Source organism: Myotis brandtii, unplaced genomic scaffold (genome assembly GCF_000412655.1).
Source record: "Myotis brandtii unplaced genomic scaffold, ASM41265v1 scaffold378, whole genome shotgun sequence".
Lineage (NCBI taxonomy): Eukaryota > Metazoa > Chordata > Mammalia > Chiroptera > Vespertilionidae > Myotis > Myotis brandtii.
The window spans coordinates 1404689-1431235 of record NW_005364521.1 but is presented as its reverse complement, the minus strand read 5'-3'; the positions used below and the strand labels follow the sequence as shown (position 1 = coordinate 1431235).

The 26547-nt window shown below is 45.7% G+C and overlaps 1 protein-coding gene across 4 annotated transcripts in view; it reads left to right on the top strand.

The window, feature by feature from the left end:
- Positions 1 to 26547, top strand: part of SRGAP3 (SLIT-ROBO Rho GTPase activating protein 3) — a 231422-nt gene that overhangs the window by 135521 nt on the left and 69354 nt on the right. For all 4 annotated transcript variants that reach the window (XM_014544690.1, XM_014544691.1, XM_014544693.1 and 1 more), the window contains exons 3-4: positions 1273 to 1435; positions 21144 to 21206. In XM_014544690.1, coding sequence (XP_014400176.1) covers positions 1273 to 1435; positions 21144 to 21206 — 226 coding nt within the window. The remainder of the gene's footprint in view (positions 1 to 1272; positions 1436 to 21143; positions 21207 to 26547) is intronic.

The window sequence follows — 26547 nt, the reverse complement described above, 5'->3', positions numbered from 1 at the left end:
TATATATATAACTTCTTTGCTAAGGCTAACAAAGGGGTCTTTAAGAGAAATATTCCCCCGTTTCGTTTTTTGGAAGCATCCCATTTCCCAAGCTCTGGGAAACAGTGGCATATCAATCCGTGGTTCTCAGACTTTAGTAGGAATTAGCATTCCCTGGAGGGTTTGTTAAAACTCACATCGCTGGGCCTGTCCTCAGAGTTTCTGATTCAGCAGGTCTAGAGTGGGGCTCGGGAATCTACATTTCTAACAAGACCCCAGGTGCTTCGGCTGTTGGTGGTCTGAGGACCACACTTTGAGAAACCCTGTTTTAGCACAATGCCCAGCCAGAAGATGCTAAGAATCTGTCCATCATTACAGGACAAAGATTTTCTTTTCTTACATGTACTTTACTCAAAGTAGCTTTCCTTAACCCCTCCTCCCAATACAGAAGAAGGAAAAGGGAAGTGTTCATATTTTGTTCTTTCAACTGCATAGTTCTAGAACTCAGACAAATACAGACAGTCCTCGGGTTACATTGGAGATCTGTTCCTACAGCATGACGTAACTCGATTTTTGCCGTAAGTCGGAACTGTTCTAGAACTCAGACAAATACAGACAGTCCTCGGGTTGCATCGGAGATCTGTTCCTACAGCATGACGTAACTCGATTTTCGCTGTAAGTCGGAACTCACCTCCATAAGCACCTACATCACTCACAGGGAGCACATACACAGCAGTAATGAAGTGAAACAGTAAAAAAAAAAACAAACGTAAAAGAAAGATAACAATTCCTGACCTTTACTTGTGGTAAATAAATAATAAAAAACATAAAGCACATATGTACATACGTCAAAATGACGGAACTTTTTTTTTAGATATAAATACTGTAAATGGGAGATGGCGACGTAACCACGAAAGGATGTAAGTTGAGTCCGATGTAACCCGAGGACTGCCTGTATTTCAAACACAACTGGTTTCATATTCCTTAGCCCTGGGGAGGGCAGCTTCTTCCCAGAAGGGAGAGATGCATGTAGCAAATGCCATATGCAACGGGAGAGTAGATGGGATAGGGCTCAGAGTCAAAGACCTGAGTTTTGGCCCCAGCACTGCTCTGTGACCTTGGGAGGATGACTTCAGCTTTCACAGTATCCGTTTCCCCACCTGTGAATGTGTTAGAATAAAACCGAGCTTGAAGGGCCCCATGAGGGTCAGAGAGCCACGGTGAGTGACACTGCAGAACACTGTCTGGATGACAGTTCCAACGAAGCCAACCGGAGCATCTTGGTTTCCACAGGAAGGACCAGTACCTCCTCTCACCCGTGAACTGCTGGTATCTGGTCCTGCATCAGACCAGGCGGGAGAGCCGAGACCATGCCACCCTCAATGACATCTTCATGAACAACGTCATCGTCCGCCTCTCACAGATCAGTGAGGATGTCATCAGACTCTTCAAAAAGGTGGGCAAGCAGGCCACCTGACCTGCCTGGGTTTCTCCTGTCTGTGCTATTCAGGGTGGGATGTGGTTTGGGGACATGAGACCAGGAGGGCAGTTGTGTTGAGGGTGTAAGGGGCCGAGGGCTGGACTTGGCATCCTGGATCCTGAGTTTGAATCCTGGATATGAATGGTGGCTCAGCCACTTCAGCAACCACCACAGAAATAAAAACCTTTTCATGATAAAGTAAGTAATATACGTTCATTGTAGGAAATATGGAAAAATGAACATGAGTACAAACAAAAACTAAAACCACCTGCAATGTTATCAGCAGTAGTCACTTTGGGGTCATAGTATTTCTATGAGTGCTCATATTTACACATTTTCCAGTATACATATGCATTTTCCCCAATGAGGTCAGCCTGCATATATGATTTTGCTATCTGCTTCTGTCACCTAAAAATTATATAAAACTTTATTACAGAATTTTCCCATGTCAGTAAATATATTTCTATAACATTTTGAATGATTAATAATATTTCATTATATAACATACCCTAATTTATTTCACCAATCAGTGTCTTATTGTTGAACACTCGGGTTATTACATTCTTTTACTCTTCTAAACAATGCTTCTGTGAGCAATCTTGTATATATACCTTTGTCACATTCACTGCTATTTCCTAGGATCAGTTTCTACAACAGGAATTTGGGGTCCAAAGTTTACTTATTTTTAAGTCTTTTAACAGACTGCTCAGTTGTTTCAGAAAGGATTTACCCATGTTTATGGCCCAGAAGCCAAGTGGAAGAAGCAATCATGGTTTATGCCCCAGGCCTCTGTATCCCAAGCCCCTTGCCCAGGGCCAAGCAAGCACCAGCTGCTGCGTACATGCCTGTAGCGCTGAACGCACTTTGGTGAACTTCAGTTTTCTCATTTGTGAAGTGGGCAAGTCATTTAGTCTTCATGAGCCTCATCCTCTCTGTCTTGCAAATGGGGTGAAGATCCACTACTTCCCAGTGGCAGTGTGAGTGTTAAAAGAAATAATGCATGTGAAGGGGGAAGGTGTTGAGAAGTGGTTCAGGGTGTAGGTCTTTGGGTCCACAATTCTTGAAATTCCTGGGGTCATGATCCTGGTCCCATCATTAGCTTTCCATCATTAGTCTGGGGTTTGTTCCTTATACTCTTTGTGCCTCAGTTTCCTCACTTGTGAGGTAGGGATAGAAATACCCACTGGGCAAGTGGGAGGATTAAGAAGGTTTTTAATCCCACATAAAGCGTGGAAAACAGCACCTGGCAGCTAAGTGCTCAGGAAAGCTGGCTATCATTATAGGAATGTGAGAGACTGTTACTACTAAAAAAATCTAGCTCATCTCTTCTTGCCAGGTGCCAATTTTAGGGATTGGGTGACCTGGGATTGCTAGAAGCACAAGGAAGAGGACAAGCTGGTTTGAAATATAATAACCTCTCCGTGGTCTGTATTAGGATTGTCCACTCTGAGGATGACTTCTGTAGCAAAACTGTCATCACAGTGTGCTATGGTGTCCTCCCGGGGCCCTGTTAATGAAACATAGTCTAACTTTAATACTTACATAAGCAAACATAATTAGAATGGTAAATACAGTACAATAAAAAGAATTCACACAGCGCTTTGCAAAGCCACACTGAAGTGATTCAGGTCCCTTGGTCCCATCACAAACCTCTGCCTGCTGCCACTGTCACATCTTTTTTCCTGGGTGGGAGTGACTCAAAGAGAAAAGATCATCAGGGCCTTTAGGAAATGAAGGGTCCCCCCTCCCCGCCCCCCAAGAGCTGAGCCGAGGGGACAAGTGAGATAAATCTTTTCAGTTCTCATTTAGGCTGACAGCAGCCTCACTTGTGATGGAGGTTAACAGGGTGGAAAATAATGAAAAAATGTCTACAGCTGAGCTCCTGGCTGCCTTGTTACCAGGCCTGTGCCTGTGGAACAAAGGAAGCAACCCAGCCCCGAGGGCCGGGAGAGAGATGGGGACAGGGCCTCGCTGGCTGAGCTAGCACAGCACGGCCTCTTTGTGTCACATCAGTTATAGATAATCTCGGCACCGAGACTGCACTCCTTATGTAATAACAGTTCCTGCAGGCCTCAGAATGACTGCAGGGCTGGTCTCTGGTCAGACTGGGGCATGGGCTCGTCACCCATTTTATAGATGAGGAGGTAAAGCTTGAGAAGCTGCAAGGAGAACCCAGATTTGGTAACTTTGGGTCTGTTTTCGTCACTGGCAGGAGGCAGCATGGCTGGGCTTTGCAGTCTCTCAGAAATGCCTCTCACTGACGCGTGACCCCGGGCAAGTCTCCCTGAGCATCAGTTTTCTCATCTGGGAAGTGGAGATGGTGATGATGTCTCCATCAGGGGCCTGTTTTGAAGAGTAGATGTAAGCCAGGAGTCTTTCCTGGTCTCAGGCCTGGGAGAGCTGCCTTGACTGACAGCTTCTCACTGATGACAAGATGCTATTTAACTCAATAACTACCTTTTCATGATTCTCCATTTTCCCTCTTGTAGTGGACTCTATTCTCATGACTACTGGTAGAGGAAACACTTCAAATTCCAGAAGCCATTCTAGGATTCGTCTAATCCAGTGGTCGGCAAACTTTGGCCCCTTGAGTGTGACTCTTCCACAAAATACCACGTGCGGGTGCGCACGTACAGTGCGATTGAAACTTTGTGGCCACACTCAAGGGGCCAAAGAGCCGCATGTGGCTCTCGAGCCGCAGTTTGCCGACCACTGGTCTAATCAAATGGACTTATGCATGCAGGTGGCCCTTGCTTTAAGTGTGAGGTATGGATCCACCATAGCAGAATGGAAGTGAACGAGATCTTGGAGGTCATTGTGGGGATCAGGACTCTTATGGTTGCGAACAACAGAAACCCAGCTCAACCTGCTTGAGGGAAAAGGGGGATTTACCAGCTCTCTAGAGCCAAGCCTGGTTCAGACCTGAGGGGCTTTGAGGGCACAAAGAAATTCAGTTTCTCTGGCAACTGTGCTCCATCCCCCCTCCCCTTTTTAGGGGAGACTGTGAAGGGCTCTTTTGTAGTCAGTCTCTACATGTGATGACCAGATGGCCCCTTGCAGCTTCAGGCTTCAAAAAGGAAGTGAGAGCTCCTTTTCCCCCAGAATTGGGTCTTATGGGCTCTGATTGGCTCAGTGTGGGTCACGTGAACATGCCTGCTGTTGTACCTGTGGCTGGGGGATACATGTGGACTGACCATGCCTGAGAAACACACCTACCCCTGAAGCCAAATGTACACTCAGCTTTACCTGATGCATGGGACAGAGAATGGGTGAGGGGTGGTTCTTCAGGAAAAACTGAGGTGCAGTAAATCATTTAGTGTCTACCAGGCCGCTGTTCCAGTCCTTTATCATCCTCTATAAGAGTGATCATCCTCCCTCTGTTAGATCACCCTCAATAAAGGGCATTCACTACCTCTCAGGACGGCTCGTTTCATTTGGGGACAACTGTGACCAATACAAAATTCTCCCCAATGTTGAGATGAAATCTTATAGTGTTTCTCACTCACAGGGCCTGGTCATACCCTTAAGGGCCACATAGGTCAGATCCACATGGAAACCTGTGAATTTCTCGAACACGGAAATCATGATCACCCACCCAGGTCTTTCAAAGCTCTGGGTAAACATCCCAGGTTCCTTCACTTGTCCCTCTGTGATTTGGCTTGTGTTTCCTCTCCACCTGGGATACTCTCTCTCAGTCACTCTTCGGGTCTTCTCTGACCTACAGAACTTAATATTCAGGACCATTCAGAACACTCTAGGGAGGTCTGGCCAGCTGAGATTAGAGCAGGGCTATGTTGACTCTTCATTTCTAATAATGAAATCTATGAAGGCGTTTTGCCTTTTTTATGACAGTCTCATCACATGGTTGACTCACTGAACTCTTCGTTCAAATTCCCAGGTATTTTTGTCCAACTGGTTTTTAATCTAGCCTGTGAATTCTGCACTTAGTTTTTTTTTTATATTTGCCCTTTTAAAATGTTATTATATTTGATTAAGGTCAAATGGGATCAGTGTCCTTATTTAAGTGATTTTTCAAGCATCAATGGGGTAACTTTTCCAAGCAGTTCTAATTCCTCCTTTGTGGGAAAAGCTTGTTCTATAACTTCTCCATGTCTTCCTTCTTGGTGTTACCTTCTTTTATTCTTTGCCTCTATTTTTGATTCTTCTCTACCTTCTTAGTGGAGAGGTGGAAAGTGTAGCAGAGAATTGGGAATGAGTTACAATTAAGGTGACTCTTGATTTGGGTGTTGAAGGATGGGTAGGAGTCTGCCAAGTAAGGAAAGGAAGTTGAGAGTTCAGTATTAGGAGAAAGGCAAGAGTACAATGGGCAGTCCAAGGCAACTCAGAATGGAAGCTGCAAACTGGTGGTCCACAGCTGAATTTGGTCCTCAAGGGTATGACCAGGCCCTGTGGCTGGGGGATGCAGTCTGTTTGACCCTCACTATGTTAAATTTAAATCAACATTTTAAAATTGCAGGATTTCACGTAAAAATTGGGATTTTGTGTTTCTCTTAAAAAATCAGAAGCTCTGCCAATACCAGATCCATGAGGGTTCATAGTTGGCAGTACTTGGCTGGATCTGAGTAGCTGCTGGCCCTTTTAGCCAGGGCACACTCTCTCCATTGCCCCATGGTCCCTGCTGTTGTCCAGTGTATGACACCTACTTGGCTCCTTTATTTTGCATCCCTGGCCTTTTATTGTTTGAGTTTGTGGCCTTATCTTTTTTTTTTTTTTTACATATCAATAGTCACTTTATTTTTAAAAATAATTCCTTATTGTTGAAAGTATAACATATGTCCCCTTTTTTCTCCCATTGACCCCCTCCTGCCCCCTTCCGACCCCCACCTCAGGTCTTTAGCACCCTATTGTCTGTGTCCATGGGTTATGCATATATGCATCCAAGGTCTTTGGTACCACCCACCCACCCTCCCCTGCTTTCCCTCTGAGATTCCGCACTTTGTTCCATGCTTTGAGTCTCTGGATCCACTCCATTCATCAGTTTGTTACTTAGATTTGTGGCCTTATCTTTAAACATTATCTACCAGTGGTTGATTTGTGAATTCTTTAGAATCACCTGGAGGGCTTTTTAAACATGGATTGCTGGGCCCCACCTTGAAGGATTATTTTCAGATTCAGTAGGTCTGAGAGGAGCCTGAGAATCTGCATTTCTAACAAGTTTCCAGGCCATGTTGATGCTGCTGGTCTGGGGACCACACGTGGAGAACGACTTACCTAGTCCAACCTCCTTGTTTTCCAGGTAAGGAAACTGAGGCTCCCCACCCCCCTCCGGTAACCCAGAATCTGGCCCCAAGCACAGGTTTTGACTCCAGGTCTGGTACTGAACCCACTGCCCGCTGAGGTGCACCAGTGGGAGGTCCATCTGCATCCTGATTGCTCTCCTTCCCGCCCCAGCCATTCCTGAGAATGGGCGCTGAAGCCCATTTCATTTCCAACCTCAGCTTCCTTAACAATAGCCACCCATTATTCTATGCTCTGATGCCTGCAGAATTTAATTACTTGCTGGGCAGTGAAGTGAATTTGATTGTTGGAAGCTGTGGTGTTCTGGAGGAAGCACTAATGAGGAAAGACTCTTAGCAGAGAAGAGGGGGCATGTGGGGGGCTTGTGTTTGAAAGCAGCCATTCACTGTGTGGCAATAAGGGCTTGGTCTTCAGTGAGCTTTTTCGTTCCCGCCTCGAAGATGTCTGTCGCATTTCATAAATAAATCGGGGCTTTTGTGTGCAATAATTGCTTTGCTTTGTAACCAAGATCAAAAGCACCAATGGCCTTGGATTCAAAGCCAAGTTTATTTTTTATTATTGTGTTGAAGGAGAGAGTGAGGGTTTGCATGCTGGAGGGGCCAGCTATGAAGCCTGGAGAGAGAGAGAAAGAGAGAGAGAGAGAGAGAGAGAGAACAAAGTGGGCAAACTGAAGGTATGAGGGACCTTCAGCCAGTCTCTACCATCTCCCAGGGATATGAAGTCCTGAACGCTTACTCTGCTAGTACAGCCTGCTGAGCTGGTCACTATCAGGCATTCCCAACTCATTGAATAGACATATATTAGTACTATCATGACAGTAGGTAAACAGCAATTATAGATAACAAACAATTAGTGAGTGCTTACTGTGTGCCAGGCTCTGGGCTAAGCATTCTTTAGACATTGAATTCTTAGAGAGCGATGCTGTCATCACTTAATTTTACAGATGAGAATGCTGACGCTGGTATAGGTGGAGCTCAGACTGGAATCTAGATTTGTCTGAGTCCAGTGCCCGGTGGTAAAGGCACGTGCTAAAGAAGACAGAGAAAGGAGTCAGACATGATGCCCTCCCTCAAGGAGCTCACAGTGTAGACAGATGTGTAGCAGTGATTCAAATGCAGCAGAGAAGAGAGGGGAGCTGGTGTAGAGGACTTCCTATCTGGGCTGGTGGGGTGGTATGAGGGAGTTTGGGGACGGTTTTATGTTGGGGAAGCAGCATTTGAAGTGATCCTTGAAGGATTAGTCTCTATCTCAGTAGGTTCCCCAGAAAGCAGATTCTGGGACAGTGATTACAATGCAGGGGTATATTAGCAAGTACCACTGGGGTTCCCACCTGTAGAAGGAAAGGGAGAGAAGCAGGAGTCAGCCAGTGGAGAAGTTGGGCCTTGGTGCAGTCGCAACTGACTCCTTGGGGAGCTCTGAAGCTGGGGTGCCCTTCCGAGTTGTCCTGGGTTGTGGTAAGGAGATTGAGCGGACCTTTATACCCTCAAATTGTTCCCAGAAAGGGGTGTGGCCTTGGGCATGTGCCTCTTTAGCTGAGAAAGTTCATAAGGCTGACAGCCAGGGGTGTCTGCTGGCAGCATTCCTCACACCGGGGGGAATAAGTCCTCCAGTCCTAAAGGGGATCCGGGTGGTGCTTCCCTGTGTTCACAACAGATATTCGGAGATTCGGGAAAAGGGAGAAATGGGATTCCAGACCAAAGGAAAGGCCCGTGGGCAGGAAAGTCTGGGCCTGTATCATGAGCAGGTCTGCTGGTATTGTAGTGTAGTGCAGTGGTTAGGGTTACGGACAGACTCTCTGGCTCAATTTCTGTTCTTCCACTCCCAGGCCATGCGAGCTCAGCCTAGTCCCTTGATCCTCTGAGTTTCTTCATTTTCAAAATGGAGCTAGTGACGGCCTCCTTAGTGGAGTTGTAAGATTAAAAAAATGTATGACATTTTATATGACAATATAAAATCCCTACCTGGTACACAGTAAATTCATTTTCAAAATGGAGCTAGTGACGGCCTCCTTAGTGAAGTTGTAAGATTAAAAAAATGACAATATAAAATCCCTACCTGGTACACAGTAAACAGTTCATAAATATTAGCTGTTATTGAGATGATTATTGAGACTTTGAGAAAGAACATAGTGAGAGTTAAGATTGAAGTTGGAATAAAGGAATATTTTATTTATGGCACGCAGGTTAAATAGTCAGAAGTAAGAAAATGTGCTCAGGAAAGTACTCACAGATTAGTTCTAAATGATGGTGGTCTTACCTTTTCTTTGATAGCCTCTTGTTCTTTTATCTTGTCTTATTATATTGGTTAGGACCGCTATCTGGTGCAGTGTGAAGGGAAATGGGAGAGAAGTGGTATTCTTGGCTTTTAAAAGGCATGCTCCTAACATTTCACCATTTAAGATACAAACTCTTAGCAAATTATGAATAAATAGGCACTACCTTAGTTTGACAAACAATATTTACCAAAAACCAACAGCAAATATCATACTTGCTGCTGATAAGAGCTCAGCAAGATGGCTGGTTACAAGATCAATGTACCAAAATGAATAACATTCCTGTGTCCCCGCCACATTCAATTAGAAAATGTAATTTAAGAATGCATACATTAGAAAATAAGAATGACTGAAAATTAATGCCATTAATGCTACAAATTAGCTACGTCCTAGAAGATTTGATAAGTAATGCTTTCACTGTCATTTAGATATAAATATTTCATAATTTGCATTACAGTTTCTTCTTTGCCTCATGAATTATTCAGAATTAAGTTTATTTTAGTTTCAAACATTTTTTAAAGCTTTCACTTGCCTTGAATTTCTAACTTTATTACACCATAATCATTTTTTAAAAAAAGATCTGTACGTTTTTGTTGAAGCATTTGCCGTGTCAGAGTACCAAGATTTCCCTAACGTGATAGTCAGTAAAGCAGGTGGTGCTAGAGCAGTGCCAGGTAAACTGACCTACAGGGCAGCTCAGAGCCCAGAAACAGCCCTCTCCACATGGGAACACAGTACATGGCAAAGGTGCACTACAGATCCGGGAAAGTGTAGAGTATTTAGTGAATGGGGCTGATTACATTGGTGGGTCATCCTTGTCTTGTTGTTTTAGAAAGTGATTTTTACACAAACACACACACATCCCTACCTTCCTGCTGGTCGCCATTTTTTCTTCCCCTACACACACACATTTTTATATGGAGAAAATAAGACCTCCACCTTAGTTCACAAAAATATAGTCTAGATGGATTGTCGTGCCAAAGGTAAAAAGCAAAACTTTAAAACTTTTGGAAGATAAAATGGGAGATTATATTTAAAACCTTGAGGTAGGAAAATAAACATAAAAAGATAGTTTTATTTCTGTTTAGAAAAATAAAAAGCATAACCCATAAGGAAAATATTAATAAATTCCATTATATGACAATCTTCCTACAACAATAGCTAACAAGGGAACCTACAGATGAGACGAAGATATTTGGGTCTGTACAAAATTCATAAAAGGTTAATACCAAGAATATAAAATCAGTTCCTACAAATTAATAAGAGAAGGGCAAACAACCCAATAGGAACATAGGTAAGAGATATAAATGGGTAAGTCACAGAAAATCATTTTTAAATGGTTAAAAATGTAAGAATAGATGCTGATAATTACTGGTAATCAGGAGAGAGTAAAATAAACTGAGACACAGTTTGAGTGCCACTGGATTGGTAACGCAGTCCTCAGTGCTGGCAGTGAGGAGCAGCAGGGCTCTCCTGTCCTCCTGAAAAACCTGTAAATTCTTCCAGCCCCTTGAGAACAGTCGGGCAGTGTCTAGTAACAGTGAAGTGAAGGAAGAGGGGCATACCCTGTGACCCAACAATTCCACTTCTAAGTGTAACCTAAAGATGTTCTAGTATATCCACACACACACAGAGCCTTGTACAAGGATATTTGCTGCAGTAGTGTTTGCAGTACACAAACAAAGAGAAATCACCTAAATGTTCATCATGAAGGGAATGGCTAGGTAAGCTATGGATAGTCATATAGTGGAATGTTACACAATAGTTAAGATGGCGGAACTAGATCTACATGTATCAAGATGGGTTAAACTTGAAAACACAATGTCGGGTGGAAAAAAGCAAGGATCACTATGATATTTTTATACAATTTTAAATATAAGTTAATAGTTCATATTGTTAGACATCTGTCTCATATAAAGCTATCCAAATATGGACTGTGTAAGAATACATACCAGCTTCAGAATAGTGATTGAGGGGTGAAGGAGTAAGAAAGGTGACAAAGAGTACTTCGGCTGTACCTGTAACATTTTGCTTCCTAAGAGCAATTTTGAAGCAAAAATGAGAAAATCTTAATAGTTATCTAATTTGGGTGGCATGTTCTTGGATGTTTGTTATTGTTTTCTCAACTCTTCTGCATGTTTCAAATATTTGGAGATAATTAATATTTAGTTATTTAAATACTGGAGACCTGAAATCAAAGGGTGGGGGGTGCTGTGAAGACAGATTAAGGAGGCCCTTGGGTGTCAGAATGAGAATCTGGGCTTTATTTTCTAGACATTGGAGAATCATTGCAGGTTCTTGAATAGGGAATGACATGATCAAAGCCAAGATTAAGGATGATTAATTTGGTGTATTTAGGGCTTTGAAAAGGGGGAGTAGTTATATATTATTAGTACATGTACACTACTATACAGATTAGTGGTGAAAGACAGTAGGAGCCTAGATCAGGGAGGTTGGTATGGGAATATAGAGAAAGGAAGGGATAGATGGATAGTGGTTAGGTGAGTGGGTGAATAAGTGAGTGGGTAGGTGGTTGGGTGGGTGGGTGGATGGATGGATGGATGGATGAGTAGATGGGTGAATGGGTTGGAAGGTGGTGAATAGATGGGTGGATACATGGCTGTAGACATTTTTGAAATGCCAGTGCCATCCTCATTACATCCTATTCACAAACAATGCAAATGAAATTGAAAATCAGATTATAAAATGACAAGGAGTTTAAAGCGATGTCTCAGGTCAATGATTCAGCAATGTGATCAATAATGTTTTAATCCAACAAGTAAGCCAGACAACAACTATATTCCCCTTGAAGGTAATGGAGGGAGAAAACAGCTCAAAACCGAGTGGCCTCAGGTTTTCATGGATATTGATTTCTCAAGAAGACAACTTTGTCATGTTCCCCAGGACATAGACTCTCACTCACCCCCTAAATCTTTCACTCCTTATCTGTAAGAGATTTGAGGCAAAAACAAAAGCAAAAACCCTCCAAAACACAAGCCAGCACCAGGGACATAGTCAAGCAGGATTACTCCTGAGTATATTCTGCCTCTGCGGAGACTCAGCCCCGTGGTCCAGACCAACTCCTTCTGCCTGGGCCTGGAGGCCAGGAGGAGGGCCTGGAATTTGGTCACTGATAACAGGAGATTCTGCAAAACGGCACTGAGCACTGTATGTTATTTCGTACTTACAATGATCTAAAGCAGAGCCTTATAAACATCAGTATGCTTTTTATGCGAAGGCAGAGGAGATCTATGTTTTATAATTACCTTGGAATGTTTGGGGGGGAAATTCTAAAGGCGTGCAGAGGGTTAGCTCTCCCAGTGGAGGCAACAGAGTGGATTGGTTGAGAGAATCACATTTACTAGCTCTATGATCTTGGGCAAATTACTCACCCTCCCCGAGCCCTGGTATCCTGATCTTTAAAGTGGGGTTAACAATGTTGCCTCCTATGAAGGGGCTGATAATAGGCTGGCATGAGGTACAGTATTGTCTATAAAGCAGTTATCATTGTGCCTGACACATGCTAAGATATCAAGAAACAATAGCTATTATTGTTGTTATTAACTACTAGAGGCCCAGTGCATGAAAATTCATGCACTGGAGAGGGGGGTCCCTCAGCCCGGACTGCCCCCTCTCACAGTCCGGGAGCCCTCAGGAGCAGCAGGCAACCCAGCGCTCAGGGGAAGGCAACACCTCTGCTGCTGTCACTGCCGGCAGAGCAAGCCTCAGCCAGCACTGGTTACCTGAGCCTTGGGTGGCCATCTGAGGCTTGCCTGCCCCTCAGGCCGGCCCTGGGTGACTGGGGGGCTGAGGGGACTGGGTACTGCCATCTTTGAGGGCGTGACAGTCAATTAGCATATTCCCTCCTTATTGGTGGTGGGCGCTGCCATCTTTGAGGGCATGACAATCAATTAGCATATTCCCTCCTTATTGGCGGTGGGCGCTGCCATCTTTCAGGGCATGACAATCAATTAGCATATTCCCTCCTTATTGGTGGTGGGCGCTGCCATCTTTGAGGGCATGACAGTCAATTAGCATATTCCCTCCTTATTGGTGGTGGGCGCTGCCATCTTTGAGGGTGGGGCAGTCAATTAGCATATTCCCTCCTTATTGGTGGTGGGCGCTGCCATCTTTGAGGGCGGGGCAGTCAATTAGCATATTCCCTCTTTATTAGATAGGATAATGATAAGTATTATTAGTAATAGTATCAAGCATTATTGTTAATAATGATAAGTATTACTACTATTAATATTTCATGTTATTAGTAGAGAGCCTGACCACAGTAGGTCACCTGTTCATAGCCATCCCGAGGTATCTTTGGGCTTCCTCAGGTCTGTTATTTTAAGCATTTCTGAAAATAAAGGCTTTCAGTGCAAACAGAATCCAAGAGAGATGCTGGGAGTAATTACAGGGGGAAGAGGGTGGCAGGCTTCTTGCCTCAGCTCATTGCTGGGCTCCAGTGGGGCCCACCACTGCCAAGAACCTAAGATGAGTGATTTCAGGACCTTCCTATTTTCTTGCAGCTCGGTATCCCAGCCACAGCAACAGGGGGGAAGAGTTCAAGCCTCAAGTCTGCATTCCAGCTTCTTGCAAAAACAACATGCAGATGACAGCATTTGGAGTTGCAGCAACAGGAGACATAAATTAGTTTGGGAAGGGGAGGAAAAGAAGGGAGGTGTCCAGGAGCAGGGAGAGAAAGAAGGTGGGGTGTGGGGGGGAGAAGAGGAGGGGTAACAAGGGTCCAGATGGAAGGTGGAGCAGAGTATAGGCTGAGAATGACGTTGGGTGGCAAGGAGTGGTGACATGACAGAGTGCAGGCAGCCCAGTTATTGGCAAGCTAGGACACAGCCAGGAGAAACAGCCAGCCAGCTAGCTGTCCAGGCTGCCATGTTCAGGGATAAGCTGACCTTCCAGGACAGACTGGAGAAGCCCATTCCTCTGAGACACGCCTTTAAGGCCTTCGCGTTGGAAATGAAAACACAACCACTTTGGGAGCTGGCCAGTGCTTACATATACCAGATACTTAAATAGGGAACATCTGTGGGTCTCAACTTTTGTTATTTGATGAGAAAACAGGCTGGAGTGTGGAAAAGCAGTGGGATTTAGACCTACAAGAGACAGGAGTTTTTGTTTTTATTTAGTTTTGTTGGTTTATTTGCTTCCCATTGTTTGCTTGGAACCCCAGAACTGGGAAAACCATGGAATGTCCCAAAGGTAACCAACCCTACATGAGAATATCTAGTCAAGCAAGAGTGAGAAAAGAGAGGCCTTGCTGTAGCAGGGTCTGGTGAGAAGGAGTTGAGGCCTGGAGGCCCCGCATGGGTAACTGGGGGTTGAGGAAGCCTCCACTTTATTTCCTGCATTAAGAATGGTCCCCTATGGAGAAGTGAAGGGGGAGCTTGTTGTTAAAACACAACATTTTAGGATGGCATTATTTTCTAGACGTAAAGAGTGACTTTAGCCATGGGAATGACCCACTGTTGAGTTCATTTGAGGGAGACAGAGACATGCCCTTAAATAATAGAACTTTTCAAATACAGTTCAAGCCCTGGCCTCGTAGCTCAGTTGGTTAGAGCATCATCCAGATATGCCAAGGTTGCGGGTTCAATTTCTGGTAAGGATACATACAAGAAGCAAGCAATGAATACATGAATAAGTGGAACAACAAATCAATGTTTCTCTCTTTCTCTCAAAATTTAAAAAAATAATAATACAGCTCATAAAGCCCTAGGTGTTATAGTATTAGTTTTGAGGGTTCTCCTTTAAAACATTGTTAACCTGTATTGAAAACTAAATCAAGCAACCCATTGCAAGATTTTCATGGTGAAGAAATTTATTTAATTCAGGAACCATTGTGTCAAAAAAATGTAGTCCCATCTTGACATGACTGTGTGGGGTTTCGTGCACAGGCATTGGAGCTCCTTGTGTATGCGAGTCTTCGTGATCTGCACCCTTGGAAGCCAGACTGCCAGTGTCCACTAATTGATTGGAACTTGGTCCTTTTGCAGGAGCTGTGTGAAAGCTGGTGCTTGGTGGAGGGTTTGCGGAAGCCTATGTCCCTCCATGCTCCTTTTGGCGCTTTCACGCTGGCATAAGCACTTATTATATCAGTATTCTTTCACATAAGCAAAAATGAAAATTCGCTGGATCTTGTAAGCTGGAAAGTACAGAGGTAAATCTTACCTAGATATCTCGAGGTCCAGGACTTCAATGCTGATGTCCTGATTCTCCTTCTGATGGGCAGCCCAAGACCCCTGACATCCTAGCTCAGGGACGCCAGAGGAGAGATGAACTGAGAATGTGGTTGAAAGCTCCCATAGAAGATTCTTATTGGCTCTGCCTGGAATATATTTCTATCCCTGACCCAATCACTAGACATGAGGAGCCAGAGCGCTCTGGCCACACTGGGTCCCATGCCCGATGGACCATCCTGTGTGACCAGGCAAGCAGGGGTCAGTGCCATCATATTTCATCACCCGTTATCAGCAGGAGGAAGGGAGAAGTTAGAGACGGCTATCGTGGCTGAGATTTATTCCTAACAGGACAGGTGGGCCAAGAAGGACCAGGCCAAGGACAACTAACTGTGCCTGCTAGTGGGGACAAGGGACGAGGATGCAGATTTCTGCACAGGTGGTGAGAAAGTGGCTTGGACAGGCAGGTGATGTCCAGAGAGCATGCTCTCCTTGTACCTTCTTTGTGGCCTGAACTCATCTCTATTGCAGCATTGTGCCTGCATATCATGCTAGGCACTAAGGAAGCAGACTACAGGAAGTCATTACAAGTGCCAACTGTGGAGTCAAACCAACTGAAAGCTGAATCCTGGCTCTGCTCCTTCCTAGCTGTGCAACCTGGGGCTAGTTGCTCAGCCCTTCTGAGCCTCCAGCTATCAAGTGGACATAATATTATTACCTACCTTAAAGGTTTCAATTAGATCATGTATGGAAGTGCTTTTGGACAGTGTTCAGCAAATGGAAAGTGCTCCATAAATGCTAGCTGTGATGGATCGAGGTGGGCTGCATCTCTTTCTGCTTTGTGTCTTTGGTGCCTGGTTGAAGTTGGTATCCAGTAGGTCTCAGTAAATGCCGGTGTAAATAGAAACAAAGCTAGGTGAGGAATTGGCCACAGAGGAACAAGAAGAGGTAGTGTCAGCAAGAGGACGGGTTCAGGGGATGCTGGGATTCTACCCAGGCTGTGCTGTTGGGGTCCATGGGGGAACCAGGAGCTTCGGTCTCAGGAAGCGGATGCTTCAGTGGCTTTCAAAGTTGGGATATGAGAAGGACGTTGGTTGAAAAGGCACTCTCACAGGTTAGTGAAGGCTGTTGTTGACAAAGGATTCTGATGGCTACTCCCTGTGAGACCCCATTAGTCTCTGGGTCCTAAACTCAAATGCCCCCGTGGGCCAGTGAAGGGAGCTGCTGGGCACTGCAGCCAACTGGAGAGCACAAACACCACCCAAAGGGCTGCCATGCCCGAACTGGGGGCCCAATATTACTGGATCTTCTAGTTTTTTCAGGAAAAACTGAAAATCTGGACGTGTAAGGGGAATTTACTGATTTTTAAAAGCTGGGAAAAGAATCAGATTATCTGAAAACACTGAATGGCCAAATAAAACACATCTGCAGGCCAGTGAAGCTGCCATTTGGAGCCCTTGGTCTAGGGCAGTGGTTCTCAGCCAGGGCGATTTTGTCCCCCAGAGGACATTTGGCCATTTGGAGATAATTTCTATTATCACGACTTGGGGTGGAGGTGGGGAATGCTCCTGGCATCTGGTGGTTAGAGACCAGGGATGATGAACATCTTACAATGCCCAGAACAGCCCCGCCCCCATCAAAGAGCTATCTGACCCTATTAGAGTTTAACTGGCATTAGCTGCGGGCAGAAGAAAGAGGCAGGGCCAGGCCACCTGCCACCTGATTTTACAGACTTATTTGGGTCAGACAGACAATGTTGTACCCTTTCAACCCCGAAGAACCACGGTTGCCATGGCTGAGCCCTACTTGGTCCAATGTAATTATTTTCTACAGTCCACACACTTCCTGTGCATGAAGGAAGCAGCCTGCCACCCCTGACCTCTGCAGGCATGAAAGTCATGTGAGAAATGTGGACAGAGAGTGCTAATGCATTGCCACTTGGGTCCCCAAGGGCTGGGTGTGATGGTCTGCTAGAGATTATCAGGGTTTTGGCCTCCTGTTCCTGGTGGAATGTTTGGTTTGGGTTCCTCATTCAGTAGTTTCTGGAACTGTGGTTGAGAATATTTCCCTTCTCAACCAGCCCCAACCATAGAAAAATAAAATTCCTTTGAGTCCTGTGCAGTGTAGTAACTATTTGCTGAGTACTCACTCTGTGGCCAGCCGTGCTTGGTGCTGAGAGGGAGGTGAGCACAGACTCACTCAGGCAGGTTCCCTCTGGTGACTTACTGAGGAAACACAGGCACCAGGCCTCCAGCTCCTCCCCATCCAGTCTACCCTGTCTTCTTCTTCTACACCCTCTCTCCATCTTCCTGAGGAAGCACACCTCTGATCACAGCCTTCAGAGGCTCCCAGTTCCACTCCGCATGAAACCTGCACTCCACAGCCTGTGTTGACCCAGCTCCATTTCCAGCTCATCTTCTGCTCTCCCATTGCTGTGCTTCTCTCTTTGCAAACCAAGCTTTTCCCTGGTGCCAGTCTCTATGCCTTTGCTCCGGCTGCGCCCCCTTCCTCAAATACCGTCTCTGTCCTTTCACACAAGGTGAGGTGGCTCTGGTGGTTGTCCCTGTATCCTCTTCATCACTTCATCCCACATCACCTCAGCTGTCACTCACTCCTGCCTTAGAATTATTTGGTTCTTGACTCTCGATCCTGCCAAACTAGGAGATTCTTAAGGGGCAACTTAATAAAGAAATTCAACTCTTGTTTCCTTTTCTGAGCGACTTCCTAGCTTTGTCCCTGGCATCAGTGGATGTCAGTTCAGCATGCACTGTTTCCCAAGCTCTTCATCGATGCCAAGTGCTGCCATATGTGTTACCGCTTTTCATCCTCACAGGGACTCCGAGACATCATCCCACTTTTACAGATAAGGAAACTAAGGCTTAGAGGAACTGTCCCTTCATCTGTTCATAGATTTATTCACTAGGAGGCAGGCTTTGGGTTCAGGTCAACCAGTTTCTCAGGGAGTCCTTAAGGAACCAATATTCTTTTGTTCTGCCACTCAAGGCTACTGATAGCAATTGGGGCTCCATGGTTATTTTGCGGGCACTCATTGGAAAAGCTAAAACCTTCCTCTTAATCATCTGAGTCCTTCTCTTCTATCTAGGTAAGTCACATACCCCTGGGCTAACAACATACCAGAATGTGTTATCTCAAGTTGGGATGGGGTCATGTCCTTGGAAGAACTCAGCTGGAGGGCTGAATGCAGGGCCAAAATTCATAGCTCTGTTAGGAAGCAGGAAGGGCAGGAATGGATGCTGGGAAAGGAACCAGCATTACCTGCTACTGAGAGCAAAGTATTAGGCAGTTAGAAGGAAGCCGGCAATGACAGATTGGATTAAGGAGGAGGGATTTTTTTTTTTTTTTTGGTCAAAACTCCAGATTTTCCAGTTGCCATGCCTGGGAATATATTGTCCCATTGACCAAATTCAAGGAGATGGAGGAAAGTTCAGGAGTTTGCTTTTGGTTAATTGAGTTTGATGTGATGAGGGAACATCCAGACTGTACTGTTTTGCAACAGTTGAAGATACAGGTCTCTGAGCTTGGGCTCAGGGTCGTGCAGGGCGGAGCCCAGGAGAGAGGACCATGGAGATGGTAGACATGGCTGCTGATCTCTGAGAAGTGGGAGCTGGAGTCAGTAGTGTGTGGGGAGCTGGCTGGGGCAGAGGCTGAGAAGGCAAGGCTAGTGGGAGTTTTGAAGGCAGGACTCTTCCCAGCAGAGCTGCTTCTAGGAATTTATCTGACAGGGTGCACAGTGATAGAGTACGAGGATGTTCACTGCATCATTGTTTGAAATATTAGGGGACTAGATACAACCTAAATGCCCGTCACTATGCAGCTGGTTAATTAATTGATACATCTGGTATATGGAACCCCAAGCAGCTGTCAAAAAAGGAGGATGCAAGAGCTACATAGGCTATGAAGGAAGAATCTCTCAGGTATATTGTTAGGCAGAAAAAGCAAGATGCAAAGGTGTTTAAAAAAGAGCATACACTATCCAAATGCATGCTTGTGTATCCGTAGCCTGTTTCTGGAAGGTATCAGAAGAAACTTTGAATAGCAGTTGACTCTGGGCAGGCGTCCAGGAGCCTGAGAGACTTACTCTTCTCTTTTACTTTGCTGGCTGTTAGGGTCCTTTAACCACATGCACTTAGTACCTTCAAAAAGTGAGATCATAAAAATAAAGACAGAAGAAACTGGGTCTTGGATGTCAGAGATATTGGTAAGACTGAGCACTGAGAGGAGCCACTGTGGATGTCAGAGTACGGGGTCAGCAGTGGGGCAAACATCAGGGGGATGGGCCACAGGAGAAACTGAGGCACAGACTGAGAATCAGGGAGAATAGAAGAAAATGGGGGTAACTAGTTGGGTTCATCACACACCATGTAGATGCATGGGATGGCGCTGAAGGCTCCCTGCAAGCTCTGTACAGACAGTTCTGCTGAGACTCTGCTGTGCTCTTGGATTGGGTCCCTTCTCTTTAGTCACCAGAACTGGAGTGAGGTCTGAGCAGATCCCTGGAATTGCCCCAGAGCTTTTGCTGTCTGTTACGAGATCTGGTAAATGCAGGGGCTGCCTTCAGACAAGTGACTCTTGGCAAGTCTAGGCCCAGAAACTGAGAGAAAGGCTGTGGGTGAGAAGAAGGAGCCTGATACTGAGCCCTCCCCAGCTACCACTGGGCCCAGGGCCTGCTGACCTGCGCAGGGCAGGGCAGAGGAAGGCTGGTCTCTGCCCATCAGCTGCTGGTCATGCTTGAGGCTGAGGGAGCTGAAAGGGAGAGCAGGATGACTCAGCTGTCAGGGAGCAGAGACCAGGGCTCCTATTTTCAATACGGAAACTTCACATGATGGTCCAAGCAAACAGGGAGAGTAATAATAATAATATTAATAAGTAACAGAATCCTAGACTCTTTAGGCTGGATGGAACCTGGAGATAATTTGTTCGTTATTTTCTAAATTGTGTCCCTCATATACTGAACATGTATGTAACTGCGAAAAAGGATTCAGGTCAACTAAATTACACACTGCAGCCCCCTTCACATACAGTCCATGCATGTGAGGGTACAAAAGCCTCTGAAAAATTCTGCGGTAAGAAAAACCTGTCTCGCCGAAGCCGGTTTGGCTCAGTGGATAGAGCGTCGGCCTGCGGACTGAAGGGTCCCGGGTTCGGTTCCGGTCGGGGGCATGTACCTGGGTTGCGGGCACATCCCCTATAAGGGGTGTGCCGGAGGCAGCTGATCGATGTTTCTCTCTCATCGATGTTTCTAGCTCTCTATCTCTCTCTCTTCCTCTCTGTAAAAAATCAATAAAATATATTAAAGAAAAACCTGTCTCACTTTAACTAGCTTTTCGCAAATGTATTTGGTCACAGAAGCTCCCATCCCTTTTATAGTGGGGGCCCCCCCCCCCCCCCCCCCCCAGCATGCTTTGGGAAGTGTTTCTTTTAAATTTTTTATTTTATAACGTGGTAACTAAGTCTCCAAGGCCACATGGCCAGTTGGTGATACAGCGGAGGCCAGAACCTCCGTGTTCTGCCAGTGATCCAGAGGGCTGTCTGTTTACCTGCCCTGCTCTGATGGATTGAGATGCTACATCATTCTTTCTCAGACTGTGTTCTGTGGAATCCCACCCTCATGAAATGTTAATGAGCATTGAACTAGGGACACACATTCTGGTCACATAAACATAGGACACACAGAATTAAAGAAAGATGGCTGTGGGGTTTCTTAGAATCTTTAATATGGTAATATCTCTGTGAATCACCAAGCAGCGTTCCCCAACTTACATGGCCAGGGAAGACTTTGTTTTGTGGATACAAGTTGAGGAATTCAAGTCTAGATCAATGAGTTTTATGTTGATTTCTGCAGCCCCTGCCCAGAGCATTCCTGCCCTTACTGTGTTGAAAAGGAAATTTAAAGCCAACAGCTACCTTCTCCCCCTCTGACATGTGCTATTTCACATTCCAGAGCAAGGAGATTGGCCTGCAGATGCACGAGGAGCTCCTGAAGGTCACCAACGAGCTCTACACAGTAAGTCCTGCTCAGCTCTGCTGCCATGTGAGATCGGGCCCCTTTCTTCAGTGCCCAGGGCCGGAGGGAGGCTAACCACGAGTCTGGGAGGACCCTGAGCCTTTTTTACGATGTGCCCAAGGGACAGGGGGTCATTATGGTGGGGTGCAGTGATTCAAAACCCCAGCTTCTCATTCTGTACATCTGGGGTGGGGCCCTGGGCATGTTTACGTTGTAAAAGTTCCAGCTGTGGGAATGTGTTACCTACCAAAGCAGAAGGCACAGAGTTGGGGTGGGGGAGCATGGGCACAAAGCTCCCGAGGAAGGAGTGTGGGTTTGGAGTCAGGTAGGACAGGCTAAAGTCGAGGCCTGCTCCTTGCTGACCGTGGGACCTTAGGCACCCATGTAGCTCATGTGGACTCAGTATTCTTATCTGCAAAATGGAGCGCTATTTTGAGGCTCACATGAGGTGAGGGGGATGAGCATGCCTTGCCATCTCCAGGAAATAATTTCAGAGCATCACAGTTTGGCCAAGAATTGACCTTGCTATCTGCGTGGAGGCAAAATCTAACTGGACTTAGGATGAGTATTAGGATCCAAGAAGGCGAGTGGATGGGGGAACACAAACACACGGGTCAGAGTGCAGGAATTTATTTGGTAGATAGTGCAGCAGGATTTCAAACCCAGATTTGTCTGTAATCAGATTTGTTTGCTCTGCTGGGAATCTCCGTTGCCTCTCCTGCTGAGAATTCCCTTTCTCTTCCTCTCTTCCCCTCTGCTTCTTGAATTCTTTCCCATCCAAAGGCACCAAGCTCAAACTCACTCTTGATCACAGAAGCTCACCTGGAGCCACCACTTTTCTGAACTCTTAACTAATCTCTCATGCACATGCACACTCTTCCTCTCATTTCTTCACTCACCAAATAAGTATTGATCGCCGGCTATATGCCAGCACTGCTGGAGGCTCTGGACACACTGTGGAGAACATGGTGCAGCCTCCACAGGCTCACGGTCTAGACACCCTCCCTCCCAGGCCACATATCCAGCACACACTATGCTCTGTTTGGGGCTACTGTATCATCCTTTCACATGCTTTACTCTTGTCTCCCTGCCCAGACTCTAAACTCCTTGTGGGCAAAACCAGTTTCTTTCATTTATTCATATATCCCTCCCTCCCTTCTCTGCTTCAGTAAGCACCCTGGGAACACCAGGGATGTATAAGACACTTCAAAGACCAACTCTTGAAATGTTCACAGCCTGCCACTGTGCCTCTTACAGCACTGGGTCCACAGCAGGCAGCTGCATATGCCTGAAATGAATTTCTGGGCAACTACTGAAGACTCAGTGTGCAGTCAGCAAATGACCTAGGGAGGGGTTTGCTGTTGGCACCCCAGTGCTCTCACTCTGTTGGCAGCTACAACAAAAATGGCACCAAGTGTTAGACCAGTGGAGTCAGATGGGGCCTTAGTTCAGTAATCTTGGTACTTGAGTTCTGGCTCAGAAAGAATTCAGAACCAAGATTCAAACTATAAGAGAAAATTTATTTAGAAAGTCACAGAGGTAGAAGAGTGGGTGGTAGAAGAAATGGGCTCAGGAAACAAGTTACAGCATCAAAAGAAGGGCCCTTGGAGTTTAAGAGAGAGAAGGGTAAAGGTAATGTACCTGGGAGGTGGGGGTTGGGAGGAGTGGAGGGGGAGGGGAAAGGCCCAGGCATGCTAGAGTACAGATTTCAGGGGAGTTCCCAGGGGAGGATCTCAATAGAATATTTATCAGCTTTCCAGGTGTGTTCTTTCTGGATTGTGGTCTCCACAGATTGGTTGGCGCCAGGGGGTCTTTAGTCAATACAGCTGGTCCAGAGGTCAGCGTGTTGTCTCTGGTCTGGTTTTGCTGCTTTTCTGGTTTTGCAGCTTTTCTGGGCCTGGAGCTGAAACACAGCAGAGGCCTAGATGTATTTGATGCAGGTCAGAACCTCATTGTCCTGGGGGCTTAATGCTTAAGGGCTATTCCCTGGCCCCCTTGTTTGTACCCTCTCTAAGGGGGCCTAACCCGCATGACTAGCAACATGCCAGGGGAGGAAAGGTCAGGGGAGGGTCTGAATCTCATGATCAGCAATATGCTAGGGTAGGGAAGTCACCCTGGAGACGAGGTTCTTGTTTTCCCAGTTTTGCCTTGGTGACCTCTGTACCTGGCCCATTATCCTTGCTCTGCTCATGCCTGTCTAACTGCCTACCACAATTCTTCTGCAGCAAGCAGCACCCCAAATACTCACCAGATCAAAGGCAATAGAACAGTACCTCCTCCATTTTATCCTATTTCCTCCCTCAGTTTTCCTTCCTTCCTTCCTTCCTTCCTTCCTTCCTTCCTTCCTCCCTCCCTCCCTCCCTCCCTCCCTCCCTTTCTCTCTCTCTCTCTCTCTCTCTCTTTCTCTCTCTCTCTCCTTTCCTCCTCCTTTCTTACCATCTGTCTGTCTACACATCTATCCATTCATCCATCCATCATCTACCCATCCATCTACCTGTGGAAATCAGCCTGTCTCCCTCTTTTGGTTTTGTTTTCCTCTGTTCTGCTTTCATGATCAGGCAGGTTTCTCCTATTGGTCACAAAGATGGTCTCCCCACCCAGCCCCACTGTAAGTTCATTTTCTATCAGCTTAGCGCCCCCTAGTGGAAAGAGAAGTGCCCTTTCCAGTGTGTCCAGCAAAGCCCAGGGCTGTCTCTTATTGGCCTGGCTGGAATCATGAGGTCTAATCACTGTGGCCAGGTTAACATAATGTTACTAATTGGCCAGGCCTGGGGTCATGCTCACCCTCAGGTGGAGTCTGGTTTTAGTTTCCCATCAACCACATGGACTGAAGGTGGGGAGGGGAATTGGGGAGATTTCCTCAAAGAAAATCAGGGAGCTGTTCTAAAAGAAGGAGGACTAGATGATCCTAGGCAGAGAAAAACAACAGATGTCCACTGAGGAGTCGCTGGGGGAGAATAAGGAAGTATCTCCATTGGCTAGTGCTCAAACAAACCTCTGCTCCTCAAACTTATTGGCTCCTGCTGCTTCTGGGCTTAATGCTCACACTGCTCCCTATTCACCCCACCCACCCCCACTCCATGCCCTTTTCACCCAGCTAACGGCTACTCTTCTTCAAGATTCAGTTTAGATGTCACTTCCTCCAGGAAGCCTTCCTTTAGTGCCCTGTACTTCCCTCATCATAGTACTTAACACACCATGTGATAATCACGTATATCATTGTATCCCTACTAGGGGTGTGTTCTGTGAGGTCAGAGAACCTATCTGTCTTTCACACTGTAGTATTTCCTAGTATAGTACCTAGCACATAATAACCTGTTCAATAAAAATGTGATTATTAAAGGTATAGCTATGCCCCACCCCAATTATATTTATCATATTGAAGGCAGTAAAACTATACCTCCCCTATTTTATTCTCCCTCCTCTCCTCCCTCCCTCCCTTCCATTCACATATCCATTATTTTACCCACCTACTTATCCATCTACCCACCATCCATCCACCCATTCATCCACCCACCTATCTATCTATCTATCTATCTATCCATCCATCCATTCATCTATCCATCTACCCATCCACCTATCCATCTATTTAGCCAGCCAACCCTTATTCATTCATTCATTCATTCATTCATGCAAACATATATTGATACTTGCTGGGTATCCGTCTCCACTTTAATATAATGAATATGATCATAAATGGGGTTCTGGCCCTCCTGAACTTTAACTTTAGCAGGGATGTTTATAAACATGCAAAATGAATAAATAAAATAGTGATGATAACTTCTATGGAGAATGTAGGCCAGACAGAGTGTGAGTGGTCAGACTGAAATTTAGGGACTTCTCTTTTCTTTCAAGGGTGTCTTTGACATGCGTTAGCTCAGGGTCTCCCCGACACAACTCTAGGATAACCCAGGGATGGCCCTGGGGTATAGGAAGCACACCTGCACTACACTGTTGGAAACCTGTTATCTAACAACTGATCCTTATCCTGTCCCAACGTGTCCCTTTATTGATACTGTCAACTTCCAGGTCGCCTTTGCCTTTGTTTGCATGTAAAAGAGCATCGGAGGGGCTGTGCAGATAATACTTTCCTGTTTTCATGATCTAAGGCTTTGGGAAGATGTCAAAGGCAAAGTGCACACAGCAGAAGGCAGTGTGATTACCAGAAAAGACAATGCCCACTGCTAAGAAGGCCTGACTGTCCACCTTGCTATCTGACTTTGAACAGCACACTAGCTATTTCTGGGCTTTAGTGTCCTTCCATGAGGGGTTAATACACCAAGATTTCGGGGGGGGGGGGGCTTCCAAGCACCTATAAAACTAATCTGGGTCCAAGAACAGTGGCCTCCGCTTCCATATTCCTATGCTGTGCATCTCAGCCTTGTTGTGAGGCCCCCTTCTGATAGGGTCCGGAGGGCAGGACAGGAAGCCCCATGTGGCATGAAGCTGGGTGTGTGCCTCTGAGGGCCCTTTAGCGATCCCAGGTTGGAGACTGGGCCTTGGCTAAAGGCCTGCATCCATGCTGCTCCCTTCCCAGCCCAGCACTGCTGTCAACCAGTCACTTTACAGTCGTACTTTTTGAAGCATCTTCCTACCTACCTTCCATCTGGTCTTCGCCAGGTAGCACAGAGAGGACAAGCCTCTGCCACGGTCACCCAGCAGTGGTGGGAGCGTTGAGTCTTAAAGCTGGGCCTCCGGGGTCCCTGTGGGGTAGAGGATCCTTCTTCCCTATTTTGTGGTTTCCTCTTCTATAAAGTAGGGATTACATGGTACCCACCTCATAGGGTATGTTGTTTTAATTTTATGAGAAATAAATGAGTTGCTATATATAAAAACCTGGTAGGTAGTAAGTGCTCAGTAAATGTCAGCTGCTATTGTTATTATTATCACATTGCCTCCCAGGATTTGGGATAAGGATGGACTGAAATGCTCCTTGGAGATAATAAAAGCAGAGGTTTGCAAACTCTGAAGTTTAAATATTGGTTAACATATCCTAGACTGGCAATATTGAGCAGACTATTCTAGGCTATTGAACTAAGGACCTTTCATGCTGACTCCTATGTTTCAGTTTATCTAGAGCAGTGGTTCTCAACCTTCCTAATGCCGTGACCCTTTAATACAGTTCCTCATGTTGTGGTGACCCCCAACCATAAAATTATTTTCGTTGCTACTTCATAACTGTAATTTTGCTACTGTTATGAATCGTAACGTAAATATCTGATATGCAGGATGTATTTTCATTGTTACAAATTGAACATAATTAAAGCATAGTGATTAATCACAAAAACAATATGTAATTATATATGTGTTTTCCGATGGTCTTAGGCGACCCCTGTGAAAG